The sequence below is a fragment of the Cricetulus griseus genome, chromosome 3 (assembly GCF_003668045.3).
Source record: "Cricetulus griseus strain 17A/GY chromosome 3, alternate assembly CriGri-PICRH-1.0, whole genome shotgun sequence".
Lineage (NCBI taxonomy): Eukaryota > Metazoa > Chordata > Mammalia > Rodentia > Cricetidae > Cricetulus > Cricetulus griseus.
Window position 1 is genome coordinate 56042648 of NC_048596.1, and position 18258 is coordinate 56060905.

The 18258-nt window shown below is 53.3% G+C and overlaps 1 protein-coding gene across 5 annotated transcripts in view; it reads left to right on the forward strand.

Annotated features, from left to right (window-relative positions):
• Positions 1 to 265: 265 nt before the first annotated feature.
• Tpcn2 (two pore segment channel 2) overlaps positions 266 to 18258 on the forward strand; it is a 33637-nt gene continuing 15644 nt past the window's right edge. For 2 of the 5 annotated variants that reach the window (XM_027408792.2, XM_027408791.2), the window contains exons 1-13: positions 266 to 396; positions 3985 to 4049; positions 4845 to 4921; positions 5282 to 5459; positions 6219 to 6335; positions 9340 to 9446; positions 10156 to 10231; positions 13623 to 13722; positions 14438 to 14503; positions 15342 to 15406; positions 15918 to 16018; positions 16505 to 16586; positions 16716 to 16802. In XM_027408792.2, coding sequence (XP_027264593.1) covers positions 336 to 396; positions 3985 to 4049; positions 4845 to 4921; positions 5282 to 5459; positions 6219 to 6335; positions 9340 to 9446; positions 10156 to 10231; positions 13623 to 13722; positions 14438 to 14503; positions 15342 to 15406; positions 15918 to 16018; positions 16505 to 16586; positions 16716 to 16802 — 1182 coding nt within the window. In that variant the 5' untranslated portion in view covers positions 266 to 335. Of the gene's footprint in view, positions 397 to 1276; positions 3933 to 3984; positions 4050 to 4844; positions 4922 to 5281; positions 5460 to 6218; positions 6336 to 9339; positions 9447 to 10155; positions 10232 to 13622; positions 13723 to 14437; positions 14504 to 15341; positions 15407 to 15917; positions 16019 to 16504; positions 16587 to 16715; positions 16803 to 18258 lie in introns of those variants that run through there. The other 3 variants (XM_027408793.2, XM_035442081.1, XM_027408795.2) reach the window with 3 other exon arrangements.

An 18258-nucleotide genomic window follows, 5' to 3' on the forward strand; every position in this document is an offset into this window, starting at 1 on the left:
ACAAAAAAAACAGGCAAAATCTCCAAACAAAGCAAGAGACTCTCGGTCCAGCCCCGGGAGTTTGACATTCCTACAGCTGGAAGGAGACAGATAGCAGTAATTCGTTTTGGTAGAAAACTTCCTTAGAGTTCACCTTCGCGTTTCTGCCCCTCCCTGCTGGATGGAAGCGGAGCTCCACCCATTGGAGGCGGGGCTTGTTGCTTCCGCCTCCCAGCACGATCCCTCCATTCTCATTGGCTGTCGCTGGGAGTCATCACAGAGCGGTCGCTCCTCCTCCGGAACGCTAGGTTCTCGCTGCTGGGGCCGAGTCCCGCTTCGCTTGTGTTGGTGGTGGGATGGCGGCTGAGGCGCAGCCCCTTCTGGGCAGGGACCGAGGCGGTGGCCAGGCCCGTTCTGGTGAGTGAGGTGACACTTTCATTTTTACTTTTCTTTTTTCCTCCTAACTTTTTGAGACAGGGTCTTAGGTAGCCAGACTGGCTTTGAACTCCAGATCCTCTTGCCTCCACTTCCCAAGTCCTGGGGTTACTGCACCACCACTTAAACTTCTTCCTCATGGGGAAACTGAGGCTTAGAGAGAGAAGAGTTTTCCGATCCGTGGTCCCCAGGCGTAAGTGGCTGAACATCCTTCTGGGAGTCACTTTGCTCTGGGTGCTAGGGGCTGGCCAGGGTGGCTTCCTTCCCTGTCCCCTTAAGTGCAGGGCCCCTCCCATCCTTTCTCTCCTCTTCTCCCTTCCTGAACTCAGGGAGAGTGGAGTCACCCTCCCAGCCATCTGGGGAGGGTTAGGTAGTGGCTGAGAGGCAGAAGATCTTATTCTCATTTTCCAGGTGAGGAAATGGAGGCCAAGAGAGAGAACGAGGAGAGGAGCCCTAGCCATCTCTGACCTACGTAAGGTCACAGCCCTGCCTTGTGGTGTGGCCACTGTCAGTACTAGCTTGTGTGTGCAGGCCTGGACATTCCCACTTCCCTTTCTGGACCTCCTTTCTCTTCTGTTGGGAGCAGACTAGATTGGCACAGTGGTCCCCCGTGCCTTTCTGTTGAATATGAGGCCACAGAGGTCCCCAATAGGAGATGAGGAAGCTAGAGGCTGAAGATGGCCACACTTCCAACCCCTCGCCCCCCTGTTGTGAGTGTTGAGGCATATGGTTCAGGGACACATGCTTTGTGTTGGGGCATCTGGGGACCTTTTGGGGGCTGCCAGTTGCTGGATGTGGGATTTGCTTAGCTTGAGTCTCAATAAAAGGGGGTAGTGACGGGTTGGCGGGGTGGGGGACATATTTGGAGGATGCAAAGAGATTCTGTGAAGTCTGGTGTGTGGGTCTGACAGATGTCTGGGATAGCAGGGTCATGATGCTCATAAGTCCTGGCCCTGCAGAATGAACAAGTGACAGATTCAGTCTTCTCTGTTGAGGCAAGACTCAAGGCTGGGCAGTGTCATCTGAGAGACTCTGGGGGCTCTTTGTCCAAACACTTGGCTTTGGCTAGGGCTGAGAACCCAGACAACACTCTTTGTGTTTGCATCTCCTGAGCTGGGCTGCCCTTGAGAGTGCATCTTTTAGTCTCTACACCAGCATCCTGTGGGTGAGAGATGGTTTCCAGGCTCTGGGTTTGGCTGCCCTGTGATCAGACTCCCAGAGTGGTTAGCTGCTGCAGACCTCCTGGGGACCTCAGGGGTCTCTGCAATTGTGCTCTGCGGAATCAGGTATACCTGGCTGGCCCTCACCAAATGTTGCAGAGAGTAGTTTTACCTTGTTCCTCCCGGCTGGTGTGAAACAGGATGAGGGTGCTTATAGGCTCTGTGGGCTAACTGCAAAGCTGAGGATCTGGGTCCTGCTGGGAGGAGTCAGGGAGGAAACTTCAGAAAGGTCACACAGCATGCTGGGCAGAGATCAAGAATGGATGTGTAGAGTCTAGAGTGAGAGGCAGAGCAATCCTAGACCTGGCTGTCAGGAAGTTGAGGGTAGAGAGATTTGTCCATAGGTATCATTGGGGACACAGGGTCTGAGCTTCTGTTATTGTCCCTCACTTTGCCTCATTCTGACCCTATGTGCTCAGAAGTCCTCTGGCTAACCTGTTTGGAGTTATAGGTATCAACAGGTGATTGCTACTTAAGGCAGTGAGCTCAGGGCAGGGCAGGTAGCCCTGGGAGAGTCTCTGGACCCTCAGGTTAGAGGAAGATTCTCTGGCAGAGACGGCAACCTAGACACGCGCTCAGAGGCTCTAGAGAGCCAGGCCTCCACAGGGTCAAGTTCCGAATGTGTGGCATGACTGGGACAGGGTGGTGAAGTAGCAGGAGATGGAGTGGGTGGGCAGAATGGGTTCCCGAAAGTGCCAGGATGGGGCAGAGTGTGGACCTGGAGCATAGGGGATCCCTAGAAATCCGTGACATGCTTCCTAGAGCTTGTGATAAGCTTCCTAGAACTGCAGGATGCAGAAGTGTGAGTTCGAGAGCATTCTTCAGGCACCTGCTGCCTGGGTGAGCTCAGGTAGCAGGACCAAGAATCTTACATACTAGCAGCCAGAAGCTAGATGAAAGGGCCCCTGTTGTTACAGAGCCCCAGGGTGCTGACTCACACCTGTGGAGGCTTGTCTGGGTGGACGTGAGTCCTTGTAGCCAGTTCTGAGACTCAGCTATAGCTGTTTTTTGTCTAAGAAGTTATTATGGTTTATGGCTCCAGGCCCAGGCTACTCTCTAGGGCATGACTAGGCTGCTAGATTCTCCCAGGCTGCCCTCTGCTATCTTTCTCACTGGGCTAGTTGGTCTTCAGTTCTGCCATGCTGGGAACACAGCGGTATGGCTTCTTGTTCATAGCCATCCCAGGAAACTTTCAGGAACACCAGCACCCACAACCCTCAGAGCCTCTCTGAGAAACAGTTATGGTGTCTTTAGGATAAGCCTCATGGACACACATGTGGGGAGACTGAGGTCCTGGTTGATAAGGTGTTGTAGCATGGCTGGGGCGGAGCTAGGAGTGAGGTACATCTCTGGTCGTCCTCTGGGATTTACTGCCTCTGTTCTGTGACCCTAGATGTGAGCCCGAAGAACTAAAGCAGATGACTCTTCAGAGACGGAGGGCATACTGTGTAGGCAGCCGCTGAGGCTCTGTCTATGGTTGTACACTGGCCTCAGGGCTTCTTGCTGTGGCGGCTCTGTTCTTAGCAAGGGCATGGCTTCTGTGGGTCCCAAGAGACCAGATTTTATAAAAACCAGAACTACGAACTGAGATAGCTGGATTTCTCACCTTGTTTCCAGCATGATGTCACGTGAATTGTTGGGGCTGCACAGTCCCCTAGCTCTTCTGCTCAGGGTTATATTTGTGGTCTACCTGGTCCTGAAGTGGGGAGGGAGGGAGAGCTCTGTGGTTGTTGGTATTGGCGGAAGAGAGTGATACCTTTGGTTCTAGCCATAGTTCCCCCATGTTGGTGTGAAATCTTGTGTTCATTGGATAGCGGTTACCCCATCTCACAGTGAAGGATACTGGCTGAGGTGGAGCTAGCATGGGTGGTGATGGCAGAGTGGTGATGGAAGCCCCTTCACTGAGCCTACTTGGGCACCAGGGGCTCCTGCACCGCATGGCATCCATTCAGGAGCCAAGCATGTGGCCACTGGCATCCACTTGACAAGGTTGACCATTTCCTGCTCTTTCCATGTTAGTAGATGGTTGTGGGCTCTGAGCCCTAAGTATGGTGCTAGGGTTCTACAGGTTGCTACTGCCTCTGTCTTTGTGCATGCTGTGCCCTGGGCAGTGGTGGTCATAGAGTAGAGCTGTCTTTGTTCTGGGCCTGATTCCTCCACCCATGCCATGTGTTTTTTTTTTACCTGGTTGGCACTCTGGCCTGGACAAGTACCTGACCTGCTTCAGAGTGGAGGGCCTCTGGCTGCAGACAGACAGCTGCAACTGGCTTCCTTCCTGCATGTGCTCATCCTGTGGAGGTGAGGCTGTGCTGTCCTATTTGCTCACCTGCTGTGTTCCCTCTACCTACAGGTGCTGCATCCAGTCAGGAGCTCTGCATAGACCAAGCTGTGGTCTTCATTGAAGATGCCATAAATGTGTGTAGTGGCTGCCCTGATGACCAGGAGTCTACCCTGTCCCTTTGTTCCTTACTGTCCTAGGGTGGGGACCTTCATTTAGGATAGACACAATGGCGGAACCTGGACCCAGCTCTCACTTGTCCTTTGATGGAGGCTGTCTCCTTAGTGTTGGAATCACTGTGTTATTGATTTTGTATGTACTGAAGCCTGACTTGAACCCCACCCTGTGCTAGGCCCAGGTCTGGGAGACATCTGCAGGGTGGATACAGTTGTATTGGAGAGTGGAGCTGGCCTTCCATGTACACAGCCTTAGCCTGTACTGAGGGAGCTCTCTCCACTGAGCAAGCTCTGTAGCTTGTGCTGGTCTAAGTCAGAGTTCAGTGAGGGGCTGTTGTCCAGACTCATTATAGCACACTTGGCTGGATTGGGCCTGCCTCTGGGGAGATTAGATCATTGAATTGGGCCACGTGTGATTTGTGGGTATAGTTGGAGCGTACACATATGTGGCATCAAGTGGGACCCCCCTCCCACATCCATATATGTGTGCCACTGTGGGGACCCCACTCAAGCCCAGTGTGTGGCAGCACTGGCAGAACCTACTCGCATCCCTGTGTGTGAGGTGCTGGAGAGACCCAACTGAAACCTCTTTGTGTATCACATTTGGGAACAATGCTAAAGTCTGTTTGTAGCCAGGGTCCCTAGTCACTTCCCTGTATTGTGTGGCACTGGAGGGACCCTGCTCATTTCGCTCTGTGTGTGGCTCAGTGTTGGGGGAGGATCTGTCTCATGCTCATCATGTGCTCTTGTTTCCAGTACCGCTCCATCTACCACCGCATGGATGCTGGCTCATTGTGGCTTTACCGCTGGTATTACTCAAACCTGTACCAACGGTGAGACTGAACCCCAGTGGAACCAGGCTGTGCAGACCTGCTTGGTGGGGTTGGGCTGACCCTACAGCTGTCTTGGGCTAAGCATACTCCTAGTTCTCATAGACATAGAGATGACCCCTGGTGTCTCTTCCACAGAGGAGCCAGCTGTGTGGCCCTAAGGCTACTGGTGGTAAGGGCTTCCTCCTCAGAATGCTGGGCCAGCCTAGCCACTGAGTCTTGGGCCAGGCTGTGTTACTTGGCCACGCGTGGTAGCCACAGCCAAAAAATGCCAGCTGTTGCCTTCTACCCCTAGACCCCAGTGCTTCCTGGCCCAATAGGCAGCAGCCTCTCACACACTGACAGTGTTTGTTCCCTTCCCAGAGTGCTGAGCTTCACCATTTTCTTGATCCTGGCTCTGGCTTTTGTGGAGTTCCCATCATCATTCACAAGAACTGCAGATGTGCGCTACCGCTCCCAGCCCTGGGAGCCACCCTGTGGGTTGACGGAGACCATCGAGGCGTTCTGCTTGCTGGTCTTCCTGGTTGACTTCTCTGTGAAGGTGAGGTGGGTGGTACATAGATCACACCCACAAAGCTTCTAGTGTTGTCCAGATGCCCTGAGCTATCATTGTGTGGCTACCGGTGAGCCTTGGCGCTGGTGTGTGTGTGCTGATTTAGGTTGTTTACATCCATTTGTGTGTGTGTGTGTGTGTGTGTGTGTGTGTGTGTGTGTGTGTGTGTGTGTGATTGGTGTACTCAGGGTTTTTTTTTCTATCTTTGCATATGATGCCATGGGCATCTCTAGGTTTTTAACTGGTGAGAATTTAGTATTCACTGGCTGAATGACTGGTACATGAGTGTATTCTCAAGGTGAAAGAGAGCAGAAGTTTTTAATCCATGGGCTGCGACCTCTGGAGGCAAGGTGATGGTGGGACATCAAGAGGGCAGGATTGGCAGGATCCCGCCTCCTGGATTGCCTTCCTGGAGTGGCTGTCAAGCCTACCCAGTGCGTGTCCTTTTGCCCTCCTGTCTTTTGGAATGCTCTCCTGTCTGCTCAGCATGCACTGATAGCTTAGATAGACAAAGCTGGTGGGACCTCTGCCACCAAGAGGAACCCAGCCAGAGAGGCTAAGTGCCATCCTTAGCTGCCTTGCAGGACCCCTGCTCAACTCCTCACTCCCCACCAGTAGTGCACAGAGACTGGACCGTTGAACTCCCCTCCCTGTTACCCACGTCCTTCGGTGTGCACTGATGCCCTCTGCCTGGCTGCAGGCCCATGTCTGCCTGGCTTGATGTTCACCCCTCCTCGTCTCTTTCAGAGCTACCTGGTGGGGCAGCCCCAGTTACAGGAGAACCTGTGGCTCCTGTCCTACTTTGTGGTGCTGGTTGTGTCCGTGGTGGACTGGATTATTTCAGTGAGTCTCACTTGTGAGGAGGTAGGTGTTGCGTCAGCTCTGAGACTGAGACAGCACTGTGGGAAAGGTACACATTTGAAGCTGAGCCCTGGGCCATGGGTGCACATACCCAGTGTTGTTTGGTTTCCCCCACTGCGGGAAAGGGTCTGTGACTTGAAGGCCAAGGTTTCTCCTGTGGTGTTCCTGGTGAGAGGACCTAGAAGCAGGGTCCAAGTTGCTGTGGCTCCCAATCCTTGAGGTTGCAGTGAACTCTCCTGGTTAGATCCCTTATAAGAGAGCCATCTCAGGGCATCACTGTTCCCATAGTTCCACACCCAGAGCTGTCCAAACTCAGTACTAACAAGTCTTATCTGCTCTCTCAGCTCTGACCACAGTGCCATGCTTCCTCAGAAGCACCCAGGACCCAGGGAGGGAGTGTGGGTAGCAAGGCAGGAGCAGGCTGATTTGGCCTTCATGGTTCTGTTAGCGTGTGATGGGAAGATGGTTACCTTGATGGGAATTGAATAGAGGGACTAAGACTGGTGCTGAGGACTTAGTGGAGCCTAGAGGGCTGATGGGAAACAATTCTTGGGATCCTGTGAGAATCCCTGCTGCAGAGCTGACTTGTCATCTGCCCTTTGGGTGGGTTCTGCCTGGTAAGGACAGCTGGTGATGGGAAGGAGGGGAGCCCAGCCTGCAGCCTCCCCCAGGCCCTACAGGAAGCTGATGGCAGAGAGTGGTGGGTAATGGGTCCCTGTCCCTGTATCCAGCAGAAATTGAGGGGGCACGGAGACACAGTTCCACAGCTGTTTGGCACCTTCTACTTGCCCTCCTTTGTCAGATGCAGCTCCTCTTCTGATTGAGGAAGAGTTGCCCACGCCTCCTGGAACAGGAGGGAGGTGGCCTACAGCTACCTTTTTCATGAAGCTTCCCCTGGGTCTTTGCACGTGGCTGTCAGGAGGGAGGACAGTGAGGAAAAGAAGCTCCTTGTGACACACAAAAGAGTCCACCCAGTAAATGAACCAGGGTTGGGACACACAGGCACAGAGTGGCCCTGACCTCCTAAGTAATCTTTATAATGTCCCTCTGCAGCCTGCTGCTGTCCCTGGGCCTCATACTTGTTAGCTGTCCAGAGACCTTTACTCCTAGAAGTGGACTCTTTAGTTCTGCTTTTTTTTTTGAAAGCTGGAGTGCTGTATCATCCCCTTCCAAGGCCTTGTACGTGCTGGGCAAGTGTTCTACTGCTTAGTCACACCCCAGCCCCCAGCTGTAGTTTTCCCTGGAGGACTTGGGGCCTCCTTATCACTCTGAGTGGCAGTGTCCTGTGCTGTCTTCTAGAGTTGGTTATTTGCCCTTGCACAAGTTAGGTTCCCATGTAGTAGGACCAGTGTGTGTCCTTGGTGGCTTTTGCCTTTGGAATTAGGTACTTCCAGACCAATAGGGCCCAGCATGGCAAGATGAACAGTAGAGATGTGGTCACTAATATCCAGCTTTGTGTCCAGCTGAACCTCAGACTCTGGACCCTTCCTGCAGGCCACAGATCTGGCAGCCACATTGCAGGAGGGTTCCTCTGATTTGCAGCAGCATGTGTCACACTGAGGTAGTGGAAACAGATCACTGGGTCATTTCCAAGCTCTAGGATGGTGGTGCTTGGCGAGGCACCATGGACAGGAGGGCAGAGCATGACTGACATAGCTATTTGTCCAGGGATGGATCAGTGACCCACATAGAGAAGGGCCTTGTGTTGGGCTCTGCTTTGCAGAGTGGGTTTGTCATTGGCCCCAGGTAGAATCTTCACCTTTGTCCTGGTGGCTATTTCCTGTGTAGCTGAGGTCAGAAGCTCAGGGTATTTGTAGGACCTGTTGAGTTGATATGCAACACTTCTGGGGCCCGAGTCCTGGGCATCCTGTGCCTGTTTGGAGGGACCTGTCCACATATGTCCTCCAAACCCCTTGTTTCTAATCCTTCAGCTCTTTCCACAACATTTTCTGCTCTCAGGAATCATGTCCAGTTAGCAGGCCCCTGCCTGCTGCCTCTCTCTGAGGGACTTTCTCAGCTAAGGCTGTCATGCCACAGGAGATCCATTTTTGCTTAGGTGGCTGTGTGACTCAGAACTTTTATAGCTATCAGGGCCCTCTTGAAGCACTCCCACAGATGCCGGATGTCTTGATGGGGAGGACCAGGCACCTGGCCTTCTTTGCCAGACCAGGTTTGTCTTCTGTCCAAATAAGTCCTCATGGTGTATAGGTTGGGTGACATAAGGTCTACCAGGCACTGGTGGTAATGACCGCATGCACACATACTCTCTCTCTCTGGATGCTTGCTTCCAGTCTGGGATCTGGGTTCTGATTTTCAGTATTGTCATCCTTGGAGATGGTACCTTCTTTCTTCCTTAGTCTGTGGCATTGCTAGCCCACACAGACAGCAAGACCATAAATAAGTTACCATTGTGTCCCTGTATGACTGGAGGTGGTCCAGGTTCCTGGAGGGGTAATGCATGTCTGAAGAGCTGGAGAACATGGGCTCTGGGCTGCCACTGTGGGTGGTATGTGGTGGTTCAGGGAGTGGAGGGCACTGATATCTCTCAGTCATGGGAACCAGGCAGGGTATCCAGGTTGGGCTGAGCCCTAAGTAGTTTTCTGGTTGTCATGGTTCCTGTTGTTGCCACATTCTGTTCCAGGCTCTGGGACCTTTCTGTATGAGCATAGCCTAGGAGCACCAACAAGCCCTCACAAGGCTCCCTTGGGAGTCTGTCATGTTGGTGCTGGTGGGCCATTGTCCTGTGTTATGAGCTGCTAGAAAGAGAGGCACTGATAGATAGCTGCAGTGTGACGGGTGCTGTAATGGAGAACCCCAGGAGAGTGAGTAGGGGGTGGAGGCGTCAGGCCAAGATATAAGGAATGCTGTAAGCTGTCAGCACTGTGGCCAGCAGGCCTAGGATAGCTGGAGTGGTTGGCAGGGACTACTCCCTTCTCCATGCTCTGGGATCCCTCGAAGGAAGGTGTGTGTGTGGTCCCAGTTCAGTGGCTGGCTTTTTGTCTTCCAGCCCCTGCGGGTGCGCCGATCACTCCGTCCCTTCTTCCTGATGCAGAATTCCTCCATGATGAAGAAGACCCTGAAGTGTTTACGGTGGTCACTGCCAGAAATGGCCAGGTGAGCACTGGGGCTGGCAGCTGCAAGCTGGGCCAGAAGCACTAGAGGGTAAGCTTGCTCCTATTGGGTATGGTTAGGGCAGCCCTCTGGGTACTCCCAGCCCAGCATCCTGCATGAGTAAGTGGGCAGTGTCTGGGATCCTGGTCAGATCTGGTTAGACACTATAGACTCACACCTACCACACCCAATTACTGAGTTGAGCAGGTGCCTCATTTTTATCCCTGGGGTCTCCTCTTGGTTGTCAGTACTGGCAGCTTCAGTTCAGCTGCCTCTTACATTGTGCAGCTATGCTGGCCTGGAATCCCTGTAGCTCTTGGGGCTCAGTGCTGTGGAGCTTCAACTCCCCAGGCCCCTCCCAGTCCTCTTGGCTCCTGCCAGAAAAAAAAAATGTCACCCATGCCCTCCCTCTGCCTCCAGTCCCTTCCCTGGTAGGCCACCTGCCTGTCCAGCCCCAAAAGATGGAAGTGACCTCTGTCCTCTGTGTCCTGGTCCCTGGCTGGCCCATCCCCAGGGTTGTGTCCCACCGCAAACAGAGGAGCTAGGGTAGGCTTGGCTTCAAGTTCCTGTCCCAGGGCTGAAAATACTCAGTTTTCTCCAAGGAGAGGAGGGAACACTGTGCCCATGCCTGAGATCATGGGCAGGATGGTGTCATGCCTCACTGGGTGTGTGGCCTGTGCCGTACCAGGCTGAGCACTGTCCTTTCTCCCAGTGTCGGGCTGCTACTGACTATCCACCTGTGCCTCTTCACCATAATTGGGATGCTAATTTTCTCCAGTGATGAGAAGGTAAGTATGGCCTTGGCCATAGGTGGGCCTCATAGGCCTTTGTCCCACAAAGCCTGCCTGCTCTGGAGTAGCCAGGGTAGCCAAGAGTGACAGACCAGGAAGTGGGTCATGATACCTCTTGAGGGTCTGTCTTTTACATGGCCAGTGTTCCCATCACTGAAACCTTTATCCACCCCTGTCCTCTGTGCTGGTTGTCTCCTCTATGTCCCTGTATGACAGGCTCTTCACTGAGGTGGCTTAAAAGTTCTTCTCCAGTCTGTTCATGCCTTAGCCTTCCTGGTGCCTGCTCCAAGCCCCAGCAATGCTTGGCTAAGTTCCTGGCTTCTGACTCTGGACCCCTGCCCTGCCCTGCTGTAGTTGAGGCTTTGACCCTAGCAACTTGCTGCTTTGGGGAGATGTCCACCTGTCTGCTTTGGTGGCTCAACTTTAGGTTCTGTGTGTCTTTCTTCATGTCTAGCAAGGGTATGTCCAGGCCAGGTCATTGTCCTCTAGCTTGGGCCATTTTGCATCTCAGCCTCTGTTGTGGGATATGACTGGGTGGTCACCTCACGGCATTGAGATGACATAATGGAGCCCTGCTGCCAGGGTGGGAGAAGACAAGATAGTACCTTCCAAACCTGGGGTGCTGGGGTGGTCCTGCGGGTGCCTGCATGCCAGTATCTCTGTATATGTGTGCCTCTCATGGCCGCATGACTCTCTGGATAACTCTTGTCTGTGGGTGTCTCAGGATGTGTAGTGTATGACTGTGGGGGTTCCCTGCCTTGCCTGTACCCAGCCAGTCTCCCAACTCTGTCACTTCTTGTGACATCCATGTCCTCTGCCCCTAGTCATTTGTGACATGTATATGTCTGTGAGTCTGTTTGTGCCATTTGTTATGCCTGTGTGTGTCTCATGTTTTGTGTGTCTGTGGGTGTCTCTGTGTACATGTCTGTGAGTGTGTCAGTGTCTGTATGTGAGTATGCATATCTGTGAGTTCGTCTGTATCTGGATATGTCTCCATGTCTATGTATGAGTGTCTCTCTGTGTGTATATGGTTGTGTCTGTGAATGTCTTGGGTGTGTCTCCACATAAGTATATAGGTATGTCTCTGTGTGCATATCTGGATGTGTCTCTGTCTCTTTATTTTTGTGTCTTCATGTAGTATGTCTCCATCTCTGTGTTTGTAGGTGTCTCCATGATGTGTCTATTGAGTGTCTGGGTCTATGTATGCATGTCTATGGTGGCAGGGGCTGGACTGCCTTCCATACCTTTGAGACCTCTGTGTGACTGTCCCATGACTATGATCACTGCTGCTTCTCAGAGCCTGGGTTAGGCAGGCAGGCAGGCAGGCAGGCAGGCAGGCAGGCAAGCAGTGTAGGGGCTGGCAGTGGCTATAGCCTCAACCTCAAGATGAATGTGGGGGCCTCTCCCTAGGAGTTCTGTATGCAGTGCTACAAACTGGGTTCCTGCTCCATGAAGGGGAACCAGGCTGAGCAGGGTGAGGGTTGTGTAATTGAGGGTGACTTCCTGTCGTGGTCTTGACAAGCATCCCATTCCTTATGCTCTGTTGTAGTTGGGAGGGTGTGAGGACTTATCCATGCTGAGTTCCTTCTCCTTGGCCATCTCCAACTGTGCTAACCTGACCTGGGAAACAGGTTGAGAGCCTGCTGCATGTCCCCATGGCCCAGCCTGGTATCTCCAGACTTGTAATGGCTGAGGACACACTCCTAACCTTGTCTGAGCGCCTTCTGCAGGTGTTGTCTATAGCTGGCTCACTTGCTACCCACATCTCCCTCACCACATGGTGCTGGCCTTTGGGGCATGTGGTCCCTAGCAGCAGTGCTGTCATTGCACTCATGCTGTGTGCTGGATCAGGGCTATGGCCATGTGTTGGCAGTGGGCTGGGTATGAACCCAGGTTCCTACAGGCAGGGCTTTCTCTGCTGCCACAGGCCCATGGCTCAGAAGAGCCTACACAGCTTATGGAAGGAGTGGACTTTTGGGGACTTGCGCTGCAAGAGACCTTCTGGGAGATAGATGGGCCAGGCCAGGGGCTCCTGCCTTGGAGGCCTCTCATTCCCCTGACCCCCAGTCTCATTTGCCTTGTCTGGAAACTGATGCAGGTGCTAGAACCTTCCTCAGCCAACATGAAACCTTCCCTGAGCTCACTTAGTAAGTTAGGGGATTGATTCAGGCCCTGGAGAGTTACCATCAATCCTCTAATACTGTCCCTGGACATGTGCTTGGGAGATGGCTTGTCCTCTGTGTCCTTATCTGAGCAGTGTCTTTGAAGGTGTTTGGTGTCCTGTCCTAACCCAGGTGGGGCTATCTGGTCCTGCAGTAGCAACACCTTGCCTCTCCCATGTCCAGCATGTCTCTCAACCTTGTTGCTTCTTGTGACATTCATTTCCCCCACCCCTAGCCATTTGTGGCATCTGTTACCACTCGTCACTCATCTGTTGTCAGGCTCCATGGGTGGCAGTGCTATTTTGTACATAGGACAAGTGGGTTCTGGAGTTAATGTTTGTCCTAGATTCTGTGCAGTGGGGAGACTGCATCAGGTGGCTACTTGCTGGGGTGTTGGCAGAATTGGCCTTTGGATGGCAGGGGGAACTTGGCTTTGAAGTTGTTTTGGGAGAAAGTTGGTTCTGTGAGCATGTGGTCTGCTTCCTGTATGTCACTTGCTCTGTTTACATTGCCACCCATTTTCTGGCTCGAGTCTGCAGCTTGGTAGGCACAGGGTAGCTCTAGGGGACAACCCTGAGTTTAGGAGTCTGGAGTTGAGGTTACTTTGAGGCAGGTACGCTGCCCATATTTACTGCTCTCCATGTCAGGAAAGACAGAGGCTGGGCTCCTAGGCCTGGCTACCCATGTTGAGAGCTGTGGTGAGCCATAGCTGTATGGATAAGGCCTCTGAGTGCCATGAGTGGCCAGGGACCTCTGCTTCTGGAGCCATCAGTCTCTCCCAGGGGTCCCATCCCAAATCACTGGGGACAGTCCACTATCCTGTGGTAGCTTCTTTGAGGCCACCCTTTCCAGGATGGCTCTTTGCCTGTCTTGCTCCCTGGATCTTCCTCACTGTGCACACAGCACCTGACAGTCAGGTTCCAAGGAGAAGGACTGGTCTTTCATGTTGTTGCTTGGCTGCCTGGCTGCTATGCTGCTATGCTCAGCTAGGCTGGCTTGGGGTTTCCGTTGAAATTCTGGATAGGCCATTGTGGTCAGAAGCCTGCATATGTGCCTGCAGGCCCTTCATTCAGAATCTGCTGGGAAGTGATGGGTGGATGCAGGTCAGGGGTGCTGACTCCACCCCCACCCCTAACCTATGTGTGGTGGGTCTGAGGGGGAGCTGTGTCAGCCTACGACCTCAGCTGGGGGACAGAGGTCCAGGTGGCTGCCTCATCTGCTCTCAGGATGAAGCACAGAACCAGGAGAGGCTGGCCTACTTCCGGGACCTTCCAGAGGCCTTGACCTCACTCTTCATACTGCTGACAACGTCCAACAACCCTGATGGTGCGTGTGGGAGATGGGAGGGGCAGAGAGGCGGGCGTGGGAGGGCTGGTTGGGATGCTGAGTTGTGGAGCTTGCCCTGAGTGTGTGAGCCCTTTTCATGGCCCCCTCTGTACCTTTCCTCTCACCCCCGTGTGTTCTTGGTCCCTTCCAATCCCTTCTTTTTTCTTCCCTTTGTCTTGTCACTTTATTCCCTGGAGAAACTGAAAGTGTGTGGTGGTATGTGGTGATGTGGCATTGATCAGTGGTTCCTATAGTGGCCTCTTTGGGACCTAGCCACACTCCCTCTCACACCCCCCCCCACCACCAGCCTGTTGTGAGAGGTCCCAAGTCTTACCTGGCCACGGCTGGGTGCTGCCAGGTCCTCCAGCTACTCCAGTGTAGGCTGTGCAAGCTGCAGTCCTGATAGCTGCTGTGGCCTGGCCACTGTAGCCAGTGCTGTTTATCCCAGGCGTGGGCTTTCTCACAGCCTTGGAGACCTCCCCTGAGGGCAGCCTGGGATTCCTATCCCAGAAGTGCTGTGTAGCCTGACCCCAAGCCAGTCACTGTGGGGAGAGCTGGGGTGTGGTCACAGGTAGGCCCATCAACAAAGGGGTAAGCACCCATCCCAGGGGCTACCAGTAATGGAAGATGGAGTCCTCAGTCCCTCAGGGTCAGGATGGAAATGGGGCCAGGTGCTGCAGTGTGTCTTTAGCCTCTGACTCTTTCTTTGTCTCAGTGATGATTCCTGCATATAGCCAGAACCGGGCCTATGCCCTCTTCTTCATAATCTTCACCTTGATAGGTAAGTGCAGGTGGGCCTGTGTGGATACAGGCAGGTGCTCACCCATGCTCAGGAGTGGCTGTAAACCGGCCTACACTTGCTAACTCTCCTCGGCTTGCTGCTTCCTGTAACTGCCTCAGTCTGCTCTCGCCTTCACTTACCCTCCGCTATACCCCTTAACTTGACTTTAGCCTGTTTCACCTCATAGCTTTACCTTAGCTCATCCCCTAGACCTTCACCTTCAACTGACCTCTCAGCCTGTCCCCACCCTGTAAGTTCACCTCAGCCTGCTCCCTTGGTTTGCTGCCAACTTACACCTTCACTTCAGCCTGTCCACCTATGGCTTCACCTCTGCTCCCCACTCACGTGCTCCCCTATAGCTTCATTACTGTGTACCGTCTCCTCAGTGTGGCCCCTCTGTATACTGCTTTCCTATTCTTCATCTCAGCCTGTCCCATCCCTATAGCATCACTGCAGTCCCCACCCTGTACCTGTGTGTGCCCCACGCCACCTGTAACATACCTCTCAGTCTGCTCCCCACCCCAGCTTCATCTTGGTATGCTCTCCCCACTCTTCCCCATGGTCGTTTGTAACAGGTGATGCTCCTGTCTGTCTTCCTATCTGTGGCAGGGAATACTTGGCCTTGAAAGGATGTAGGAGTTCGTGGGGGTGTGTATCCCCTGTTATGAGGCAAAGAGAACTCTATGAATGTGACTGTGATTGGTCATCCTGAGCTCCTGGCCACCATGGCCAGGCTTGCTGAGACCTTCGAACCCAGGGAAGGTTTTGGTCACTGGCTGCTGCAGGTTCTGCCCCACTGGCCTCTGGTTAGATTCTTGTTGTTTTTTTCATTTCCCAGGAAGTTTGTTTCTGATGAACCTTCTGACAGCCATCATCTACAGTCAGTTCCGCGGCTACCTGATGGTGAGCTGCCCCGACCACCACCCCCCCCCCTTGCTGGGCTGTGATGGAGCTGGCCCCAGACTCCAGGCAGAGTGGGCCCTGAATCAACTGACCCTAGTGGGACAGGGAGTCAGTTGCCGCCTCTTGTGGACCAGCTCAGATAAACTATCTCTGCTATGGTTCATTTCAGTAGCACAGGTATTGCCATGGCTACCCAGGGTTTCCTTCTCTGCCCTCCTACACCAAGAGGAAAACACCCAGAGGGCACAACTTCTGGGGTATCTGATCTGCACCCTAAATGTGCAGAGAAGAAATGCAGGCCTTAGAGAATTACGTAGTGAGCCACGGTTGGCAGCCATCCCTGCCTTGCCTTGGCTGGGCTCCCTCCTTTGAGGACTGTCCCTTGTAGGGGAACCCAGCAAGTGAGGGGCTGGCTCCCTAGGCTCCCCCTTAACCCACTCCCAGGGCAGGGTGGACAAGGATTTATGTGGGAACTGCCAGAGCTGGGTGTTCAGAGCCATCGTCTTTACAGAAGTCTCTACAGACCTCGTTGTTCCGGCGGCGGCTGGGGGCCCGAGCGGCCTATGAAGTCCTTGCGTCCACAGCAGGTCTGGCTGGAGCCACCCCTGAGGCGTGAGTGCTGGGTGGGGTCCTCCCCCAGGACACTAAGGTCTTTTGCTTCTGGGAAGGGGAGTTGGGTGCTCAATAGGGGTTTCCTGAGTAGCCCCTGCTGGCTGGCACCAGACTGGATATTCCATTTGGAGCTGTGTAAACTGCCAAGCCCTCAGTGCTTCCATTATCCTGTTTACCCTTGCCTGTTAGTCCACTTGTAAGTGTCTAAGGCAGGCATCCACACTGCTAGGTAGGTAGAGAAAGGAGCAGATAGCTCTGGTGTGCTGCTGAGGAAGTTCTGGGCTTGACTCTCAGTGGCAGCAGCATCTGCTGTCCAACTAAGACGTCTCCAGGGGTCTTAGTTGGGGTTTATAGGACCCTACAGCTCACCCCATGTGGAATCTCACCAAGGCTGTTTTCCATGCAGCAGGGAGGATTCATAGCCAAATTCAGGCTGGGGAAACTGGCACTGAGCATGCTCACTGGGGTAAGATTTCTTTGTCACAGAGTTGGGGTAAATCCTGAGAACTTCCTGCGAGTACTTCAGAAAACCCAACTGGACAAAATCCACAAACAGGCCATCATGCAGGTTGCTGCTCTTCCTGGGTCTGCCCCAGCTCCTGTTGGGTGGGTCGTCAGCCTAATGCTTACCCATGGGTGGGGGTGCTCAGGAATTGCTCCCCCATTGCTAGTAGCCGACCTGGCCTTCCTTCTACAGAAGGTACATTCCTATGGAGGCCGTCCATTGCTGGCTGATGAGTTCCAGAAACTCTTCGATGAAGTTGACAAGGGTGTGATCAAAGAGGTAACTAGGTCTGGCCTGTGCCACCTGTCCAGCCTGGGCTAGTGGGGTTCCATTCCTTGTTGTTTCTAATGACCACTGCCAGGACTTGCCTGTCCTGGATCCTTAGTTCCTGGGATTGGCAGTGAGAATCCTTTGGCTCTTGGCAATTTGGGGTAAATTTGTTGGCTAGAGACATTTACTATTTGGGGAACCAGCCTGGGCAAGCCTGACACAGAGGAACATTCCATACCATTTTTCTGTCTGAAACAAAGTCCTCTGGCCATTCCTCTGGGAGGTCTAAATGCTAGCCCTCTCCAAGGCCTTTGCCTCTCACTCTTGACATTTGTGCACAGTCCCTTGGGGGTCTTGGCTTCCACTTTAGCCCCAGGCAGAGGACAAGAATGCCTGCATGTTCTAGTGTGGGTTTCTGGGGTGAGCAGCCTTGTTAGGCATAGCTCAGGTACCCTAGGCAGGCAGAGGACTAAGGGAGGTCCTGAATCAGGACAAGCTAAGTTGGGATCAGATGTGTCCTGCTACCTGAAGCCTAGACACTTCCAGTGCTGTCTGACCCAGCTGCTCCTCCTGCCTTAGGACACATAACCATAGCAACTGACATTTAATGTCTTATGTCCTGGGAGCTGGAAGCCTGAGATGGAGACATCACAGGCCCAGCCCCTCTCAAGGCCTCTCTGTGTAGTTGGCTGATGGTGGCTTCTCCCAGTGTCTGTATGTGGTCACCTTCTGTGTGTGTGTCCCAAAATCTTCTTACAAGGACATAGTCATGTGGAGTAAGACCCTCCCCAGTACCCCACTCTTACACAATCACCTCTGGAAAGGCACTCTCTATAAATATATGCAAACACATCACATTCTCTGGGGATGGGACTGGGCTTGAGTGGAGAAGTCTGTGCAGCATGAAGGATCAGCCCTCCTGTTAGCCACTCTAGAAGGCTCAGGTCCCCATTGCAGGTGGTTGTCTTAAAACCATGTTTCTCTCAGGCTTCCCCAGGACTTCTGGAGGCATGCATTTATTGCTAATGTCCTTAGGGGTGTTGCTTCTGCTCCCATCTTGGGACACAGGAGTCTGATGATAGCGATATTTCATCAGGGAGCACTGTGTATATATTCTGCCATCAGACCTCTGCGTGGACCAGGTGAGCATTGAGATGTCAGGGGGTCCCCTTGACTTGGGGCGTGTGAAGCAGATGCTGTTGGATATAGGCTTGCAGCGATTAGGGAGGCTCTGTTCCAGGTGGTGGTTTCCAGCCTGGGTAAGAAGTCTGCTGCCTCAGAAGGCTGCTCTTAGAAGCCATACAGGCTAGGTCTGTTGTCACTCAATCCTTTTCTAGGTATAGTTAGACCTGGTCAAGAGAACAATCTCCATTTAGGCTCCGTTCCTTGGTCTTGCCCAATAGTGCTTGCTGGGCTACCCTGGTTGTCCCTATGCTGGTGCTTGCCAACCTCTGGGAGACATAGT